Raw genomic sequence first — 17,432 nt, 5'->3', positions numbered from 1 at the left:
TTCATTCCCTGCCGGGAGCCGGTCCATCCTTGCTGTTTCAAAGGACCTGGCATATATGGCATACTGTTCTTAATATGTTTGCTCACCTTCTTGGCACTATGTGTTTTAACCAAGGTCTCTGAGAAAGGTTGTTTCCCCAGGTAGGGATTTTCCCCTGAAGTTACGGAGGGAATAAAACCCCTCAACTAGATGCCAGGCGGGTAATTAATCACTTTAACTACGAACAATCATGCTTAAGCTACATAATCTTTACTCCCTGGAATGGAGATAAGAAACGCCCTAACCTTTGTAATAGAGATTGATAGGATTGAATCAACTAGTATAAATACAGATGTAACAAGACAGCAAGACTCAGAACTTAGAATACAGAGCTTAGAACACAGAACCTACAGACAGAAGAACTTCGCTGGAGAGAACATGGCAAAAGATCCTGGACTGAACCTGACTACAGAAATTGGCAAGAGAACCTGACTAGAACCTGGTGACTGAACCTGGCTGGAGAACCTGGACAGAACCTGGCTGTAGAACCTAGCGAGGGAACTTGGCTACAGAACCTGGCTGGAGAACCTGGAGAACCTGGTTGGAGAACCCAGCAAGACAACATGGACACAGAACCTGGCTGGAGATCCAAAGCAGAACCTCTCTGGAGATCCAGACCAGAACTTGGCTGGAGATCCTGGCTGGAGATCCTGGCTAGGCTGCTGATCAACTGAACACTGTCTCCATGTCATTCCTTCTTCGCCGACTCCATCCACACCTTTGGGGACCCCTGGACCTGCTGGGGCAGGACCCCGGCAATTCCCTGCTCCCCCGCCCACTACACACATACACATATGGTTTATAGATGAGAAAATTGAATCCCAGAAAGTTTAAATGACTTATTCAACATTGTGTAGCCATGAGTACATAGGTTTCCCTATTCTTATTTAGTACTTATTTCCCCTACTTATCCATTACTTAAATTCCTCTCTTATTGATTCAATGAATTTTCAGGCCTTTGTAAATCCAATAGTTTTATATTCAAACTTTTATATCTCTGTTCTGGAGCGCAATCCTTAAAGAAAAAAATAGAGTAGTTAACAACTAGTTTTCCTTGTTAAAAAAATTGATTTGAGCCGTAACCGGTTTGGCTCAGTGAACAGAGCATAGAGCATCGGCCTGTGGACTGTAAGGTCCCAGGTTCGATTCTGGTAAAGGGCATGTACATTGGTTGCGGGCACATCCCCAGTGGGGGGTGTGCAGGAGGCGACTGATTGATGTTTCTCTCTCATTGATGTTTCTAACTCTCTATCTCTCTCCCTTCCTCTCTGTAAAAAATCAATAAAATATATATTTTAAAAAAATTGATTGAGAGAAAGAGAAAGGCCCATTTGTTGTTCCACCTGTTCATGCATTCATTGGTTGATTCTTGTATGTGCACTGACCAGAGATTGAATCTGAAATCATGGTGTAGCATGATGATGCTCTAACAAACTAAACTCCCCAGCCAGGGCCAACAACTAGTATTCTAAGGTAAAATAGGAATCAGAAATGAAGAGACTGATTGTGTTGAAAAGAAATACAATTTACTGCTTAACAGATTTAATCTTGAAGTTGAAAGAGTATGTCAGAAAATCATTAAGTTTAAAAAAAATAGAAAACGACTTGCATATTATTCATTACTATTTGAAATGGTAAGGCTGAATTTAAATAAAGATATAAGAAAATAAAACTGATAACAAAATGATAGAAAAATACTCCAAAATGTCAGTATTTTAGGGGTTACAAAACCATTCTCCTCTTCATGTTTTACTCAGTTTTTTTAACAGTTTTTTTTATTTTAGAGAAGTTTTAGGTGTCCAACAAAACTGCGAGGAAGATAGATTTCCCATACACTGGTCATCAAACCTTAATCCCTCAATCCCTCAAACAGATAGCCTCTCCTTGGTGGTAACAGCACAGTGAGTTTCCTTGTTCAGGCCTGTCTATTATGCCATTCTGTCTTCAAACAGAACTCAGAGACTCTTCGGCAGCCCATTCACTAACACAGACCAGGCCATGCACAAGGTGGTATCATTGGCTTGGCCCCTTAGAAAGTTCAGGCTACTCAGAGATTTTGAGTTCATAAAAGCTGCAAAGACATAGTGCTGCTCTAAGTTTCATCCCTCAGTTCCATCTAATTTTACCACATTCTCCAAATCTTCTCTGCCAGTAGTGGTTTGGGACTATGATTGTTTCTTATTAACATAAAAGAATGGGATTTCTGTTTGCATTTTTATTCTTATTGATTTCAGTCTGTTTATAAAACAGAAGCAGGGCAGATCTATCTTCTTTAACTTGGAAGTTCTAGCAGTAAGTCTGATAAAGTTTTTATTTGCCTACAAACTATTTCAACAATACTCATAGGCTTATTTATCTAAATTCATTTAGTTATTGTAATAAGATTTTTAAGCCATAGTAATTAATTTTTCACCCTCTTTCATGATAAATTTTTTTCTCAATTTGATATGAGGAGACACTTTAAGTTTAATCACTGAGTCCATAATCTGTGGCCTTGTGTTTTGATGGTGTGATCCATTTACTTTTCATTTTAGAAGCTCAACTGTTGTACTCTAATATTTGAGCAAAATTTAGGGCAAAATGCCTTGTTTTTGTCTCTTCTTTACTAACACATTAACTTTCCTAATCATATATGCTTATTCAAGTATATTCTTATATATAACTAGAGGTCCGGTGCACAAAAATTTGTGTACTGGGGGAAGGGGGGGTCCCTCAGCCCGGCCTGTGCCCTCTTGCAGTCTGGGACCCCTGGGGGGTTGACCACCTGCTGGCTTAGGCCCACTTCCCGGGGGATTGGGAATAAGCTGGCAGTCAGACATCCCTCTGGCAGCCCGGGAGCCCTTGGGGGATGTCCACTTGCCAGCGGGGAGCAGGCCTAAGCTGCAGTCGGATATCCTTAGCACTGCTGAGGAGGCAAGAGATGCTCCCACCATCACTGCTGTACTGGTAGCCGTCAGCCTGGCTTGTGGCAGAGCAGAGCTCCCCCTGTGGGAGCACACTGATCACCAGGGGGTGGGGGTCCTGCTGGGCTGACTGGCCAGCATGGGTGAGGGGCTGAGGGCCGTTTTCAGACTGGCCACACCTCCTTCAGGGAGGGGGTCCCCGCTGGAGTGCCTGGCCAGCCTTTTTGAGGGGCTGATGGCTGTTTTCAGGTTGGCCACAACCCCTTCAGAGTGGGGGTCCCTGCTGGGGTGCCTGGTCAGCCTGGGTGAGGGGCTGTTGGCTGTTTGCAGGTTGGCCACAGCCCCTTCAGGGTGGGGGGTCCCCGCTGGGGTGCCTGGCCAGCATGGGTGAGGGGCTGTTGGCTGTTTACAGGTTGTCCACAGACCTTTCAGGGGGGGGCGGGTCCCCACTGGGGTACCTGGCCAGCCTGGGTGAGGAGCTGATGGCTGTTTGCAGGCTGGCCAAGCCCCCCAGCAGGGACCCTCACCCATGAGGGATGAGGGTGTGGCCATCGTGGGTGAGGGGCTGATGGCTATTTGCAGGCTGGCCACGGCCCCCAGCCACCCAAGCTCCTAGTGGAGGCTGGCTGGAAGCAGGTATCTGGGATTTATTTATCTTCTATAATTGAAACTTTGTTGCCTTGTGTGGAGGCCACAGAGGGCCAGGGCAGGCACAAAGCTTGGCTTCCTCTATCGCCGGGGCAACCAAGGCTTCTGCTTGCTCCAGCACCGTGGCTGCCAGCCGCCATCTTGGTTGGGTTAATTTGCATATAGTCGCTCTGATCGGCTGGTGGGTGTGGCTTGGTGCATAGCAGAGGTGTGGCCAATTTGCATGTTTCTCTTTTATTAGATTAGATTCTTAAATAAGAAAAATTTAATAACAAGTTTGTTGAACCTAACGTTTCACCTATGCCCTAATAAGTTACAACATACATGCACTATCATTTTATTAGAATAATTAGATATGGTATTTCTAATATAAGTACCTGATAAATGATCTACAGATTTTTAAATATATTTATTTCGAACAGCTGCATGGGTATGTGAGGCTCTATGCAGTACGAGGTATTATCCTGATTACACTCTTAATTGAGTAGTCAACATTAAATTAAATGTCTACACCATGTTAACCCAATGACATCAGGAGATAACTTAAGTTGTCTTGGAGACTCAAGAAATCAGCAGAATAAGGACAGTCATAAAATAATAAAAACATGGACTGACTTGAAAGTATACTTGACACAGAATCAGAGGTGAACACACACACACACACATAAGGAGTTTTAATGTAGGCAGGAGAGCAAGCAGCCCTTAGCAAGACCAGGAAAGGAGTTGGGCTGACAACCACAAAATCGAGGAAGAGCAAATTACTGTAGGGCTGAGAGAAAATACAACTGTGTCAGTCCAAAGACGGGAGGGCGTAGCAAATATCCTAAAATCAGTGACTAGAACAACGCTATACTGAGAGAAATTCTTGTCTTAGATAAGTCAATTGTTTGTTCATTAGTTTACACTATATCCTGCAATGAAAAAGGCTTCAAACCAACTTTCAAAAGCTGTAGACAGCAAAACACTAGGCAAAAATGAGCGAAGAAAAAAAATGAGTATGAGAAACAGACGAAGCCAATGGAGTATGTTAGCATACAACATGCATTTCACACAGTCCTATTATGTTCCCAACAGCCAAGGTAAAGAGGAAAATGTCATCTGTTACAGGACTTTCAGGGGCCATAAGGAAAACAACCCAGCTGCTCACCAGAAGCACTGGGTTGAGACTGCAGAGAAGTTTCTTACATGCTTTTAATTAAAGAACAGATGTGTGATGAAGTAGGTGACATTTCAATGTCATTTCTACAATATATATGAAATAAAATTCTGAATGACGTTACCATAATTTCTCTCAGTTCAATCCAAATCATAACTGCATAAATATTTCAGAAAAGGCAATTATGCAAATTATCCACCTAAGCCACTCCCAGATGGTATGGCTTATCCAAAAGCAAAATTCAGAATATCCGAAAAACATCAAATCCTTTAGCTCAGTGGTTCTCAACCTTCTGGCCCTTTAAATACAGTTCCTCATGTTGTGACCCAACCGTAAAATTATTTTCGTTGCTACTTCATAACTGTAATGTTGCTACTGTTATGAATCGTGATGTAAATATCTGATATGCAGGATGGTCTTAGGCAACCCCTGTGAAAGGGTCGTTCGACTGCCAAAGGGGTCGCGACCCACAGGTTGAGAACCGCTGCGAGTTTAGCTCATCCTCAGTGAATGATCCTCAATGAATATTTTCACAATAAAGCTCACATGAGAAAGTTGTTTCATAATATTGTCATTATTTACTCAGAGATAATTTGACAAATAATTCTGGTCTAGAAAATGCAGTCAATTAATTACATATTTTCTAAACTAGAAAACTCATGATTAAATACCATCTGCTTATCTTAATTTCCGCTGATTTCCCCTTTTCTTCTCTGGGGAAAGTTATTCCATTTTATAAAATGTGGAAGAGAATTATTCTTAGCTATAGCTCCCTGGGTTGTTGTTTAGATTTTGTTTATGGGGCAATTATCAAAATACTATAAACTTGGAGAGATTACAAGTGTGTCTTATTCTAAGTAAAATAAATATCTGAATTCAAAATCCCAAAACTCTGGCCTTTATGTATTTGTTTTTTCCCATTATAGGTGTAAACAGCACTATTGACCTAAAGAAGCAGTATCAGCTCTCAAAGAATCTCTCATTTTAACAAGAAAATTGAAATGAGCTCAAGTTGTACACTGCTAAGCATGAGCAAAATAGAAATAATGCCAGGAAACCCACAAAGCTTAAAGTGCTAGACGTTGCACCCTGGGTTGTGTGCACGTGGGTTTCAGGAGTTAGCAGAGCATATCTGAAGGCCTCTCTAGCCCAACGTCTTGACAGAGAGTCACGGAGTAGTTAATGGTAAGGAAATGTTACCTCAAATCAGCAACTTGCCCCGTCTTGTTCGTACACGTAACCTCTCTGGTCTGATATCCAATCTGGATGTCCCAGTATTTGTTCTCTTGACGATTCTGTCTGTTCCTGTTTCTCTTTTTCTTAATAAGTTCCCGGGCCTCTGGATCCTTCACTGCTTTTCCTCGGTCCCGTTCCCGTTCCTTATTCTTCCCACGCCGCCTTGCCTGCCTCACCTGCCTGGGGTGGGGCATCCCGCACGCGCTCCAGGGCCCCACGTGCAGGCTGTGCGGGCTCTCATCAGCCTCGCACGGGCTGGACTGGCACACCTGAAACTCCGTCAGGTTGGGGCAGCCCGAGCCCCCAAACTGGGGCGGCGCCACCACGTGGCGTGTCCGGTGCTGGAGCCCACTGCCACACGTCTTGGAGCACTCGGACCAGGCAGAAAACTCAGACACGATGCAGTCCTGCTGGCAGGGGATGAGGCAGGCCTGCTCCAGGAGCGGCTTGGGCTCGAAGTACTCACAAATGATATCCTCCGCGGGCGTGTCTTTCTCCTTCTGCATGCACGTGACCTCTCGCACCTGAATGCCTTCTTCCCCCTTCACGCACTCCAGGGCCTTCTCCAGGCTTTTGGAGATCACAGGCTGGCACTGATTCCAGGGTCCCAGCCTCCAGTCGTACAGCTCTTTGTGCCAGTCACAAACTTTGAAGCAATGCTGCTGGTTGCTGGGCCTCTCGGCCTGCTTGCAGTTTGTATGCAACGTCGTCCATCCTTCCACATGCGCACACCACACCGCCCGGGTCTGGATGCCTCCTGGACCACAATCGTCTCCCATGCATCGGCCCCATGGACCTAAACATGACACAAGAGTTAACAGTGCTACCATAAGGAAACTATAGGCTGCTTTACGTTCCAGAAAGACACTTCAAGATCTAGTACAGGAACTTCCCTGAAGTGTGATAAAGTAGGTCTCCGTACAGAATTTTAGCAAAGTAATGATCTGCACTCAGGGGAACTGCGTCATACTATCTATATCAGGTAACTGCTGGGGCAATTTCACTCTGGGTCCTTTGGGGATTATTAAAAGTTTGCTTTTAGTCATTTCCTTAATTTTAGGTTGTTAGCCTATGCTCATAGAGGACATCAGAAATTAGTCACAGTGAAAACTCTACTCCTGCCTCATAACCATCACCCAAGTAAGTAACTGGGAAAGAAAAAGGACCCATGTGAAGAACTTAGTCTCCCAAGGCTTTTCTTCTCCCGAGCAATTAACTATTTTGTAGAATATGCTCTGTTCTGCCTCATTTTCTATTACTATACATTGTGACTAAGAGTCTAATATTATGGAATAAAAGGGTAATATTCAAATAGACCGAACAGTGTCACTACCTGTCGCTATGATACACACTGACCACAGGGGGCAGACGCTCAATGCAGGAGCTGCCCCCTGGTGGTCAGTGCACTCCCACAGGGGGAGCACCACTCAGCCACAAGCTGGGCTGATGGCTGGAGAGTGCAGCAGCTCGCCTCCGTGGCAGCGATAAGGATGTCGGGGTAAGGATGTCCAACTGCAGCCATCAGTCGGACATCCCCTGAGGGCTCCCAAACTGTGAAAGGGTGCAGGCCGGGCTGAGGCACCCAACCACCCCCCCTGCCCTGAGTGCACAAAAGTCGTGTACTGGGCCTCTAGTAGTTTTATATGTGTATGCTGTCAGAAGTGTTTACTTTCTGGCAATCAAAGTGGAAATCATCATTTAAGCACATTCTGCCTTTAAATTTATCATTTCTCTCATTTCCCCAGAGAAGTATAAAAATAGATGAAAGAATTTAAATTTAATTAAAAGACTATGCAATTTTCTGAACATTGAAGGGTTATTTGGAGTTTCTTCAATCTATTCATTTCCTAGGTGTGACCTATTTGGTATTATAGAACAGTATGATGGGATACTTAAGTTAGTGGCTCTAGTGTGAAATGTGGGCCTTTTACCTTTGAATCCTTTTTATAGATTGAAATCCTAATGCATTATTCTCTTTTTTTGTGTAGGAAGATAATAGGACTTCAGTACTTTAACAGACAAATCTGTTCAATTTATGAAATTGACAATTATATAATTTTGAAATTTTAAAGAAACATAATGATCACATAATTGGGTGATTTTCAAAATGTGCTCCATGGAATTTGATAAATTATTTGATGTATCCTAGAGCCATCTTTAATAGGTCATATGGGAAGGTGCTGACCAGCATATAGGGTTGGACTTCAGGGTCTCCTAACCTCACCTTTCTGCCCTCCTTCCTGAATCTGCATTGTTGCTGCTTTAAGAAAAGTTCCATTGTTATTATTTATTTTTATACATTTTGAGATTATGCATGAGATTTTGTCTGACAAATTGTTTCTATTGCTGTAAAATGAAAACCACTAAATGAGGTCAACAGATTCACTCTATGAATGAAAAGAACTAGCAACAAGAAGGGGAAGTGATTTGCCAAGTTCACATCTTGAATGAATAACCAAACCTTGATTTCTGATTCTATTTCTGCCTTTTAATTTTATGATTTAGCCTAGATTTTAGAGCTCAAGACTTAGGTATACTTATTAAAAATAATTAAGCCACAACGAATAAAATATGAAGAATGTGCTTATTATATTTAATGTAAACATTTACTTTTATTTATATATCAAAGTGTTTATAATTTGATAATATTATCTTTGTTACAAATGGAACAATGGGTTTATAAATAGAAAAGAGATCAATGGAAAATATTGTGCTAACCATTATTGCATGAAAATAAAAACTGTCTATTTGGCATACCTATACATCATTGCTTTATGAATCCCATATGTGAAAAGTTATAAAGGACTTGAAATGCATTTACAGAAACAGTGTTCCCAGAGTGCTGATGTCAACACTTTGAGGTAAGAAAGCCAGTGAGTTTCTTACATCTGCCCACATGCAATGCCTGATGATATTTTAATCTTATTTTCAATGTGTCAAAGAAAAATATATACTTATAAATTTGTTAATGCTATCTCGATATTTTGTAAATATTCAGTTTAGGAATCACAGAACCTAGGATCCTTTTCAATAAGGGAACATAGTAATATGTATAAAATTTTACAGTTAATTCCACATATCTTTGGTATTTATTCCTTTTCCCCATTGTGCTTGACCAAATCAGTAATCCTTATTTCCTACCCTAAACACAGCATATAAAGATAGATTTATGTCAGGCTTTCAAGTTAGAAGTTATATGCCGTTACATCTAAATTTCACAATGTAAGTGTCTTGCATTAATTCAGAGTCTAAATTCCAGGTATAACTTGTGGGAACTTTTTGATATTTATTGTTTTCTAATCTTTTGTATTAATTGTGAAATTATACTGATTAATCAGATTAGGACTATTAAGAAGTTAGTCTTTTAGCCTCAAAGTAAACATTTAAAATTTTTATAGCAAATTGTAAATTTGGCACTTAAAAATACTTGGTTGATCTCTCCCCAGGGGGGTGAGGGCATGAGTGGGGGGGGGATGGGAGGTAGTTGGAGGGAGGGTAAGGGCACATATGTGTTACCTTAATCAATAAAGAAAAAAATACTTAATTGTACCATATATTTGATGTCAATACCAACAGAAAGAAAGAAATTGAGTTCAAGAAAACTTCTACAGTATTTCATACATTGATAATGAGTAAGCATATCTATGGTTTACTTAGATAACTAGAAAAAGCATACATTCTAAATACAAATACAATTCAATTTTCATTCCAAAAATATCATCACAGATTCCTATTAACCATCTATGCATAGGTAAACATGTTGGGCTTATTTTATTACAAGTATATTTACATTGAAAACCAGAAGACAGGCAATCCTGAGAAAATTCCATGGAGATCTATAAAAACACCCTCTAGGGCAAGGCTGAAGGGAGATAAAACATATGAGGGCACCAGCCAAAGTGGAGGTGGCAAAATAATCACAAGTGAACCTGAAAAAAACTCATTCACTTTGCAGGCTTTAACTGCTGTCTTATCTTTTCATTGCACCTTGGGTATTACACATGTCCAATTAACAGACCCTTTTGAAAAATCAGATCTTTACCATGGTAGACCCGATGAAGGGCTGTCTCCTTCTTTCCTCCAGCAGTTTTAAAATAATCACACAATGAACAGAAAGGGTACCACATCTAAAATTGCTCTTGACAGCTAAGATTGTTAGCCCAATTAGCTACCCTGTGTCATGGAGAACAAATGTTTCAAAGGGCAAACTGAAAGCACAATATGCAAACTCTATCAAGGAAAACACAAAGAAATCTCCTCCCAAGTACAATAGGGGACTGTGATATTGAACTCCTATATCTCTGCATAATGGTAAATTGTAGCTCTCTGCCTCCTGTTACTAAGAGTGGGAAGGGATGGAGTTGGAAAGGTGGTGTGTGTTTGTTCACGTGTGTGTGTTTGTGTGTGTGTGTGTGTGTGCGCGTGTGCATGCAGAGATGTTTGCTTTTTAATAAGAACAGAAAGAATTTCCCTGGGGTTAAAACTTGCTTCATTTATTGTCCTTGTTCACTATAACATAAAGGAACTTGGACTCCAACTGCACAAAACAAAGGATAGGCCCCTTTTTACTTAAGGCTTTGGATAATGTCCCTTTATAAGAGGAAATGTATTCCTGCATGCAGATCTGTAGGATTGTATTCATTTAGTATCATGCAAACATACTTCTAGGATGTAGGTCAAAAATATATATGTAGAACATTTAGCCTGACAGATACTATGTAAACCAAGAAAGAAATGCTGGATGTCTTATTCCACTAAAAAAAAATTTGAAGTGACTGTTTAGATATCCAAATATTTATGTAACTGATAGGCTCACAATAGAAATATTTTCAGTTGGAACTGATACAAGATTATGCACAATTGTTATAACAACTTTAAATGAGTGCTACTTGGCTTATTTTTCCATAGGCTAGTGCTTTAAATATAATTCTTAACTAACTTTCCAAAAATGTTGATAAAAATGAGTTTTTCACTCCTGCTAAAGAGGGTTTTACAACATGCCTACTCTCTTCATGTCATTCTAAACTCTCTTTATTTCAGTCTACAAAAGAAGGCCTTTTAAATTTAAAATTAGTATTTTGCTCAACATATTCAACACTGACTTCTTCTAATATTGTGTTTTATATGTCAAGGGCACGAGAACAATATAAAGCTGAGTCTATAAAAGGCCACATTATTGACAGGTGGCTAGCAACTGTTCCAAATAACCTTATAAAAGATAAACACTATAAAAGGAGCATGCGGAAATTATGCGAACTACTTTCTGTCCTTGTGTGCTATAAAAGCCTCAAATGAGCCAGTTTCTTGTTAGGCTAAATATGTTTGCATCGTTTGGATGACACAGTGCCTTTTCCCTCCTGGATTTGGTTATGGAACAGCATGTTCTAGTTTGTGGGATCAAGGAGTGCACAAACGGCTTAGTAATATACTAAATTCTGTCTCTTGAATGCTGCACAGTATCTTATTTTAAAATTCACAGATCACATAATTTAAAAAAAAAACTATTTGATTTTACTCAAGCATATTGGTTTAGAAAAAATTAGAAATTACTGCTAATTAATAGGAAAGAAAATTCCTCATGAATCCTATAAACAGCAGATAAGTAGTCTTCATATTTTGCTGTCATTCTATTAGGCAATTGAAATATATATTTATATAAATTGGAGATTGTGCTATAAATGATTTTATAATCTGCATGTTTACCTCACTGTATACTATTGAAATGACTCAATTTCAATAGATGTGGGGACCTCAGATTCACACAAGATTGAACCTACTAGACAGTCACTCAATCTCATTTGCTCTTCATATTTACACAATTAGATCTATCCTTTAGTGGCATAGTTTGTTAGACTAATTTACCATGATTTATCTAATTGATATTTTATTTGTGAAAATGTAGATTTTTTTCCCTAATCGTTTACAACAGTATAAAGCATGCTACAATGAGCATCCTTTTTGTACATTGGTCAAATAATTTAAACAAAAGTTTTGCAAATTATCAAGCTTTTGATATAGCTAGTATTACCAAAATGTCCATCAAAGTGTACTAGTTTGCCCTCCTACCAGCAATTTATGAATATACTAGAGGCCCGATGCACAAAGATTCGTGCAAGAATGGGCCTTCCTTCCCCTGGCTGCCGGCACTGCCTTTGCTCTGGCCCTGAGCCACATTTCCACCTTCCCAAGCTGCACAGAGGCCTGGAACAGCTGGGGTACTGTGAAAGGCCTGCATCGTTAGCCATGGCGACGATGCAAGCGTCCCACCCCGCCCTGCCCCCAGCCGCTGGGCACCTGTGTATGCAAATTAACCCACCATCTTTGTTGGGTTAATTTGCATACTCACTCCTGATTGGCCGGTGGGCATGTGATGGTTCAGTCAATTTGCATCTTTCTCTTTTATTAGTGTAGGTATTTTTTCCTCAGATCTTCAAACTGCTATTTTCCAGATTTGGGCTTTTATTAAGGGAATCTTAGGTGCTTACATCCTCAAAGGATCCGTCCTTTAACTATTTTGACTGTAAAGATAGTCTTTATTCCTTTAACTCCAATCCTTTGTGTACTGTAGTCTCCAGAAAGACCTCAAAGCTTCTGGAGAATAGATATTATCCTCTTTTTTTCAGCACTGGAATGTAATTTTGTCTACTTTGTGCTCACCTGGGCATTTAAAAGGATGTTTTCTGTGGATAGAAGCAAATATGTGAGCTTAAATGTCTGTCTTGAAGCAGTCCCATAGATTACTAGAGTGCCTAGCATTCAATACCACACTAATTAACTTCATTAAAATATGCACTCTGTCTAGGAGACACCTTTTGTAAAGATTTCTGAACACAAAAACAATTAAATTTTGAATATTTACTGTCATAAAGTAGTTAAAAGTTTATTTTAAAAAAACAAAAGGGGAGCTCAGTTTTTTTTACTTGAGTTTTACTTTAATTTAATTTGATTTTAATTTAAAATATAATTCTCAAATGACAAATCACTTTGCTAGATAAGGAAAGATCACTCTGAAGTCAAGCTGAGCTTTCATCTTCAATAAGTAATTAAACGTTAAAAGAAATTATGTTAAGAATATCAAATTAAATGTATAAAATGAAGTCAAGCTCTTTCAACCTGGGGAGACAATGAATGTGGAGTTAGTGACTCTGATAGCCGATTTTACAGTTGCCAAATATATTAGTAATCTATTTTCAGGTCTTACTGTGTTTGATCTCTTTTAGGAAAATTACTTAACCTCTTTGAAATCTGGTTTCCCCTATCTGTAAAATAGAATATAAAACATCTCCTCTATTAATAAAATTAGATAATCGGTTTTATCTTCAAAGAAATGTTGCCAATAAAGCATTTTTGAAGATGCATGCAATTCTGTTAATTGTTCTTTATTAACTGTAGCCACTATATCTTTAACTAGAAAAACAGTGTCTTTTAGCCTGAAACATTAAGATTTTTTACAAAATTAGACAGACAGAAATGAACATCCATTTTTTGTGGGGGGTTTTTCTATGCACATTTGTTCTGTATTTAGGTATAAATTTATCCTTGCATATTAAATTTCTATGGCTGACAAATTCTTTTTTTTAATATATTTTATTGATTTTTTTACAGAGAGGAAGGGAGAGGAGTAGAGAGTTAGAAACATCGATGAGAGAAACATCGATCAGCTGCTTCTTGCACACCTCCTACTGGGTATGTGCCCGCAACCAAGGTACATGCCCTTGATCAGAATCAAACCTGGGACCCTTGAGTCCGCAGGCCGATGCTCTATCCACTGAACCAAACCAGCTGGGGCCTGACAAATTCTTTAAGTATCAAATAGTCATAATTTTAAAATCTGGTTATATTAATAACAGTTTAGGAGGCCAATTTATAACTTAGGACACATCATTAGTCTTTCTGAAGATATATGTAAATGTAGTATTTTTTTTTTTTGCTTGATTAAAAATCACAGTAAGGATACATTTTAAATAAATATATATTTACAAATATATATAATATCATATATATATGATATTAATTTGGGGCATTGATACAGGTGGTTTCATTGAGCAAATGGGTTCAAGAATATGACAGTGGGAGAATTAACTAAGGAAGATGGTTAGAGGAAGAATAAGGGAGCTAATGGTTGCACATTCATGGAAATTGTGAAATTTAAAACTGAAGGACACCTAGTGATAAAGAGTATAACATTTTATAGCAAGATTATATATATATGTATATATATATATATATATATATATATATATAGATGTGTGTGTGTGTGTATATATTATTGATTTCAGAGAGAACGTGAGAGGGGGAGAGAGATAGAAACATCAATGATAGCAGAGAATCATTGATGGCCTGCCTCCTGCACACCCCACACTGGGGATAAAGCCTATATCCTGGGCATGTGCCCTGACTGGCAATCGAACCATGACCTCCTGGTTCATAGGTAAATTCTCAACCACTGAGCCACACTGGCTTGGCTATAGCCAAGGTCTTAAGACCATCAGAAGTTAAATGCAGGTTATATAGTCATCCAAGCCAGAGTCCAAACCCAGATGTTCTGACCTCCCAACTCAGTACTCTCACATTCTAACTCAAGGGACTTTAATTCAGATGAATAGCTCCCAAAGGAACTCTATTTCTCAAACTCTACTTAGTAAATTATCAGTTATCTTAAGCTCCATAAATCATCCACTGTCATGAACAAAAATTATTTTCATCTTGGCATCTATAATTTGGAAGGAACTACAGAGATCCTGTAACACAATCTTTCTTCATCTTACATTCTTTTAACCCAGTGGTTCTCAACCTTCTGGCCCTTTAAATACAGTTCCTCATGTTGTGACCCAACCATAAAATTATTTTCGTTGCTACTTCATAACTGTAATGTTGCTACTGTTATGAATCGTAATGTAAATATCTGATATGCAGGATGGTCATATGCGACCCCTGTGAAAGGGTCGTTCGACTGCCAAAGGGGTCGCGACCCACATGTTGAGAACTGCTGTTTTAACCTCAGATGGAACACATCCGCTGAAAAGTGCTCATTTTACGCAAAGTTGCCCATTCTGGTGATGGAGAATTTATTTATTGACTTGTTATTTCTTCTCTATATTCCTATAAAATCTTCCTCTCTAAGAATTCTACTCTAACCTCTTCCTGACAGCTTTTTAAATATTTTAAAACTTTGAACTAAATAATCTCCTTATTATTTTTGTTCCTAATAAGATTTCTGGTCTGATCACTAGACTTACTGCTCTTCTGTTAGATGTACAATAATATCATAGAACAATGTGGAACTAGTAAAGGAAATTAAATGGAGTAGACATATATAAATAAACTACATCCAGATATTTTCTATTCTTATTAAAATTAAAATGCAAATAACCTCATATTCATTTCAACATGATGAGTCTCACCCCAAGTCTCTAAATACTCTGTTAACTCATTTCACACACATTTTGTCAAGGTTCAGACTTTCTTCATCACCACTGTGCTGTGTAATGAATTTACTCACTATGACCATTCTTTTGGTCACTGCTTGGCTAACTCAACTCCATAAGAACAAAGAGACATATTGAAAATTCTGTGCCTGAATATCTATTTCTCCCTTATCCAGAGGCTGACTGAGGAAACCAGATGTACATTTCACCTCTGAGCTCGGCCAGATTAATCAGCAGCATTCACTAACCCGGGTTCCTGATGCATTCAGTCATCACTCCCCAAACCTGAAATCTCAAAAGAGTGTAATTCCATTACATATTCCAGAATTGATAAGTTTTAGGTTATGTTTGGAGATAAATATTCATAATATATGTTTGCATTCTTTGACATGGTGTGTATAAAATGTTATGAAGAAATAAGAGTCATCACATCGCTAATGCTTTACACATTTATCTGCCTCAATTTAGTATTCTATTGGTAGAAAGAAAAGAGAATTATTTAAATCAAAATTCCACTCATAAATTAAAGTCTCTTTTTGGAAACAATTCCAGCACTAAAAATGTTCTGAGCGTTCTATACTGAATGCTCATTATTTGCTAGGGTACATAGGGCTGAGGGGCTCACAGCCCACAGATGGTCTCCAGGCTAAATAGGACACAGCAGAAGCACAGAGGAAACTTGCATTTGGATTACCTAAACTGTGTTCCTACCAGAATTCATTTTAAATCTTTTTTTCAAAAGTTTGTTTTATTGTGGAAAGAACACTTTAACATGAGATCTACTCTCAAAAAATGTTAAGTGTATAATGCATTACTGTTGACAATACATAGGTCCAATGTTGCACAACAGATCTCTAGAACTTACTCATCTTGCTTATCTGAAACTTTATGCATACTGATTAGTAGCTCCTCGTTTCCCCGTCCCCCTGTCCCTGGCAACCACTATTCTACTCTCTGCTTTTATGAGTTTGACTATTTTAGATATCTCCATTGCATACCAACTTTCCTTTATTCATTTGTTCATGGACATTCCAGTTGTTTCTACATCTTAGCTATTATGATTAGTGCTGCCATTTCCCCAAGGAAGACATAAATGGTCAACAAGTATATGGAAAAATGCTGAATGTCACTAATCATGAGGTAAGTGCAACCAAAACAATAATGAGATATCACCTCACACCTGTGAGGATGGTTATTATCTGAAAAACAAAAGACAGCAAGTGTTGGAGATGATGTGGAGAAATTGGAACTCTTGCGCACTGTTGGTGAGATTGCAAATTGGTTCAGTCCTTATGAAAAACAGTATAGTAGTTCCTGAAAAAATTAAAAATATAGCTACAGTAAGGCCCAGCAATGCCACTTCTGGGTATTTATACAAAAGAACTGAAATCATGATCTCAAAGTATATTAGCAGAATTTATTTTTAATGTTTACATTTGTTGTATCTATGTTGGCTCCAGGCATTAGTTTTTTGTTTTTTGTTTTTTTTGTTTTTGTCTTGTGTTTTTTTTTAATTTTTTTAAATATATTTTTTATTGATTAAGATATTACATATGTGTCCTTGTCCCCACGTTATCCTCCCCCCCCCCCCCCCCGCTCATGCCCTCACCCCCCCGTTGTCCGTGTCCATTGGTTAGGCCTATATGCTTGCATATAAGTCCTTTGGTTGATCTTTCCCCCTTACTCCTCCCCTCCCCTACCTTCCCTCCAAGGCCCGACAGTCCAATCAATGCCTCTCCGTCTCTGGATCAGTCCTTGTTCATCAGTTTATGTTGTTCATTATATTCCACAAATGAGTGAGATCCTGTGGTATTTATCCGCTGTCCAGTTCCATCCATGCTGTGGCAAATGGTAAGAGTTCCTTTTTCTTCTTCCTCTTCTTAAAGAATACCTTTCAGCATTTCATATAATGCTGGTTTGGTGGTGATGAACTCCTTTAGCTTTTTCTTATCCGTGAAGCTCTTTATCTGACCTTCTATTCTGAATGATAGCTTTGCTGGATAAAGTAATCTTGGTTGTAGG

At 39.0% G+C, this 17,432-nt stretch overlaps 1 protein-coding gene across 4 annotated transcripts in view; it reads right to left on the bottom strand.

Annotated features, from left to right (window-relative positions):
- THSD7A (thrombospondin type 1 domain containing 7A) overlaps nt 1-17,432 on the bottom strand; it is a 319,576-nt gene that overhangs the window by 199,136 nt on the left and 103,008 nt on the right. For all 4 annotated transcript variants that reach the window (XM_036328030.1, XM_036328032.1, XM_036328031.1 and 1 more), the window contains exon 2: nt 5,947-6,778. In XM_036328030.1, the coding sequence (XP_036183923.1) occupies nt 5,947-6,778 (832 nt within the window). The remainder of the gene's footprint in view (nt 1-5,946; nt 6,779-17,432) is intronic.

The sequence above is a fragment of the Myotis myotis genome, unplaced genomic scaffold (assembly GCF_014108235.1).
Source record: "Myotis myotis isolate mMyoMyo1 unplaced genomic scaffold, mMyoMyo1.p scaffold_m19_p_11, whole genome shotgun sequence".
Classification (NCBI taxonomy): Eukaryota; Metazoa; Chordata; class Mammalia; order Chiroptera; family Vespertilionidae; genus Myotis; species Myotis myotis.
Note: the sequence above shows the minus strand (reverse complement) of the source record. Positions and strands in the feature narration are given on the sequence as shown.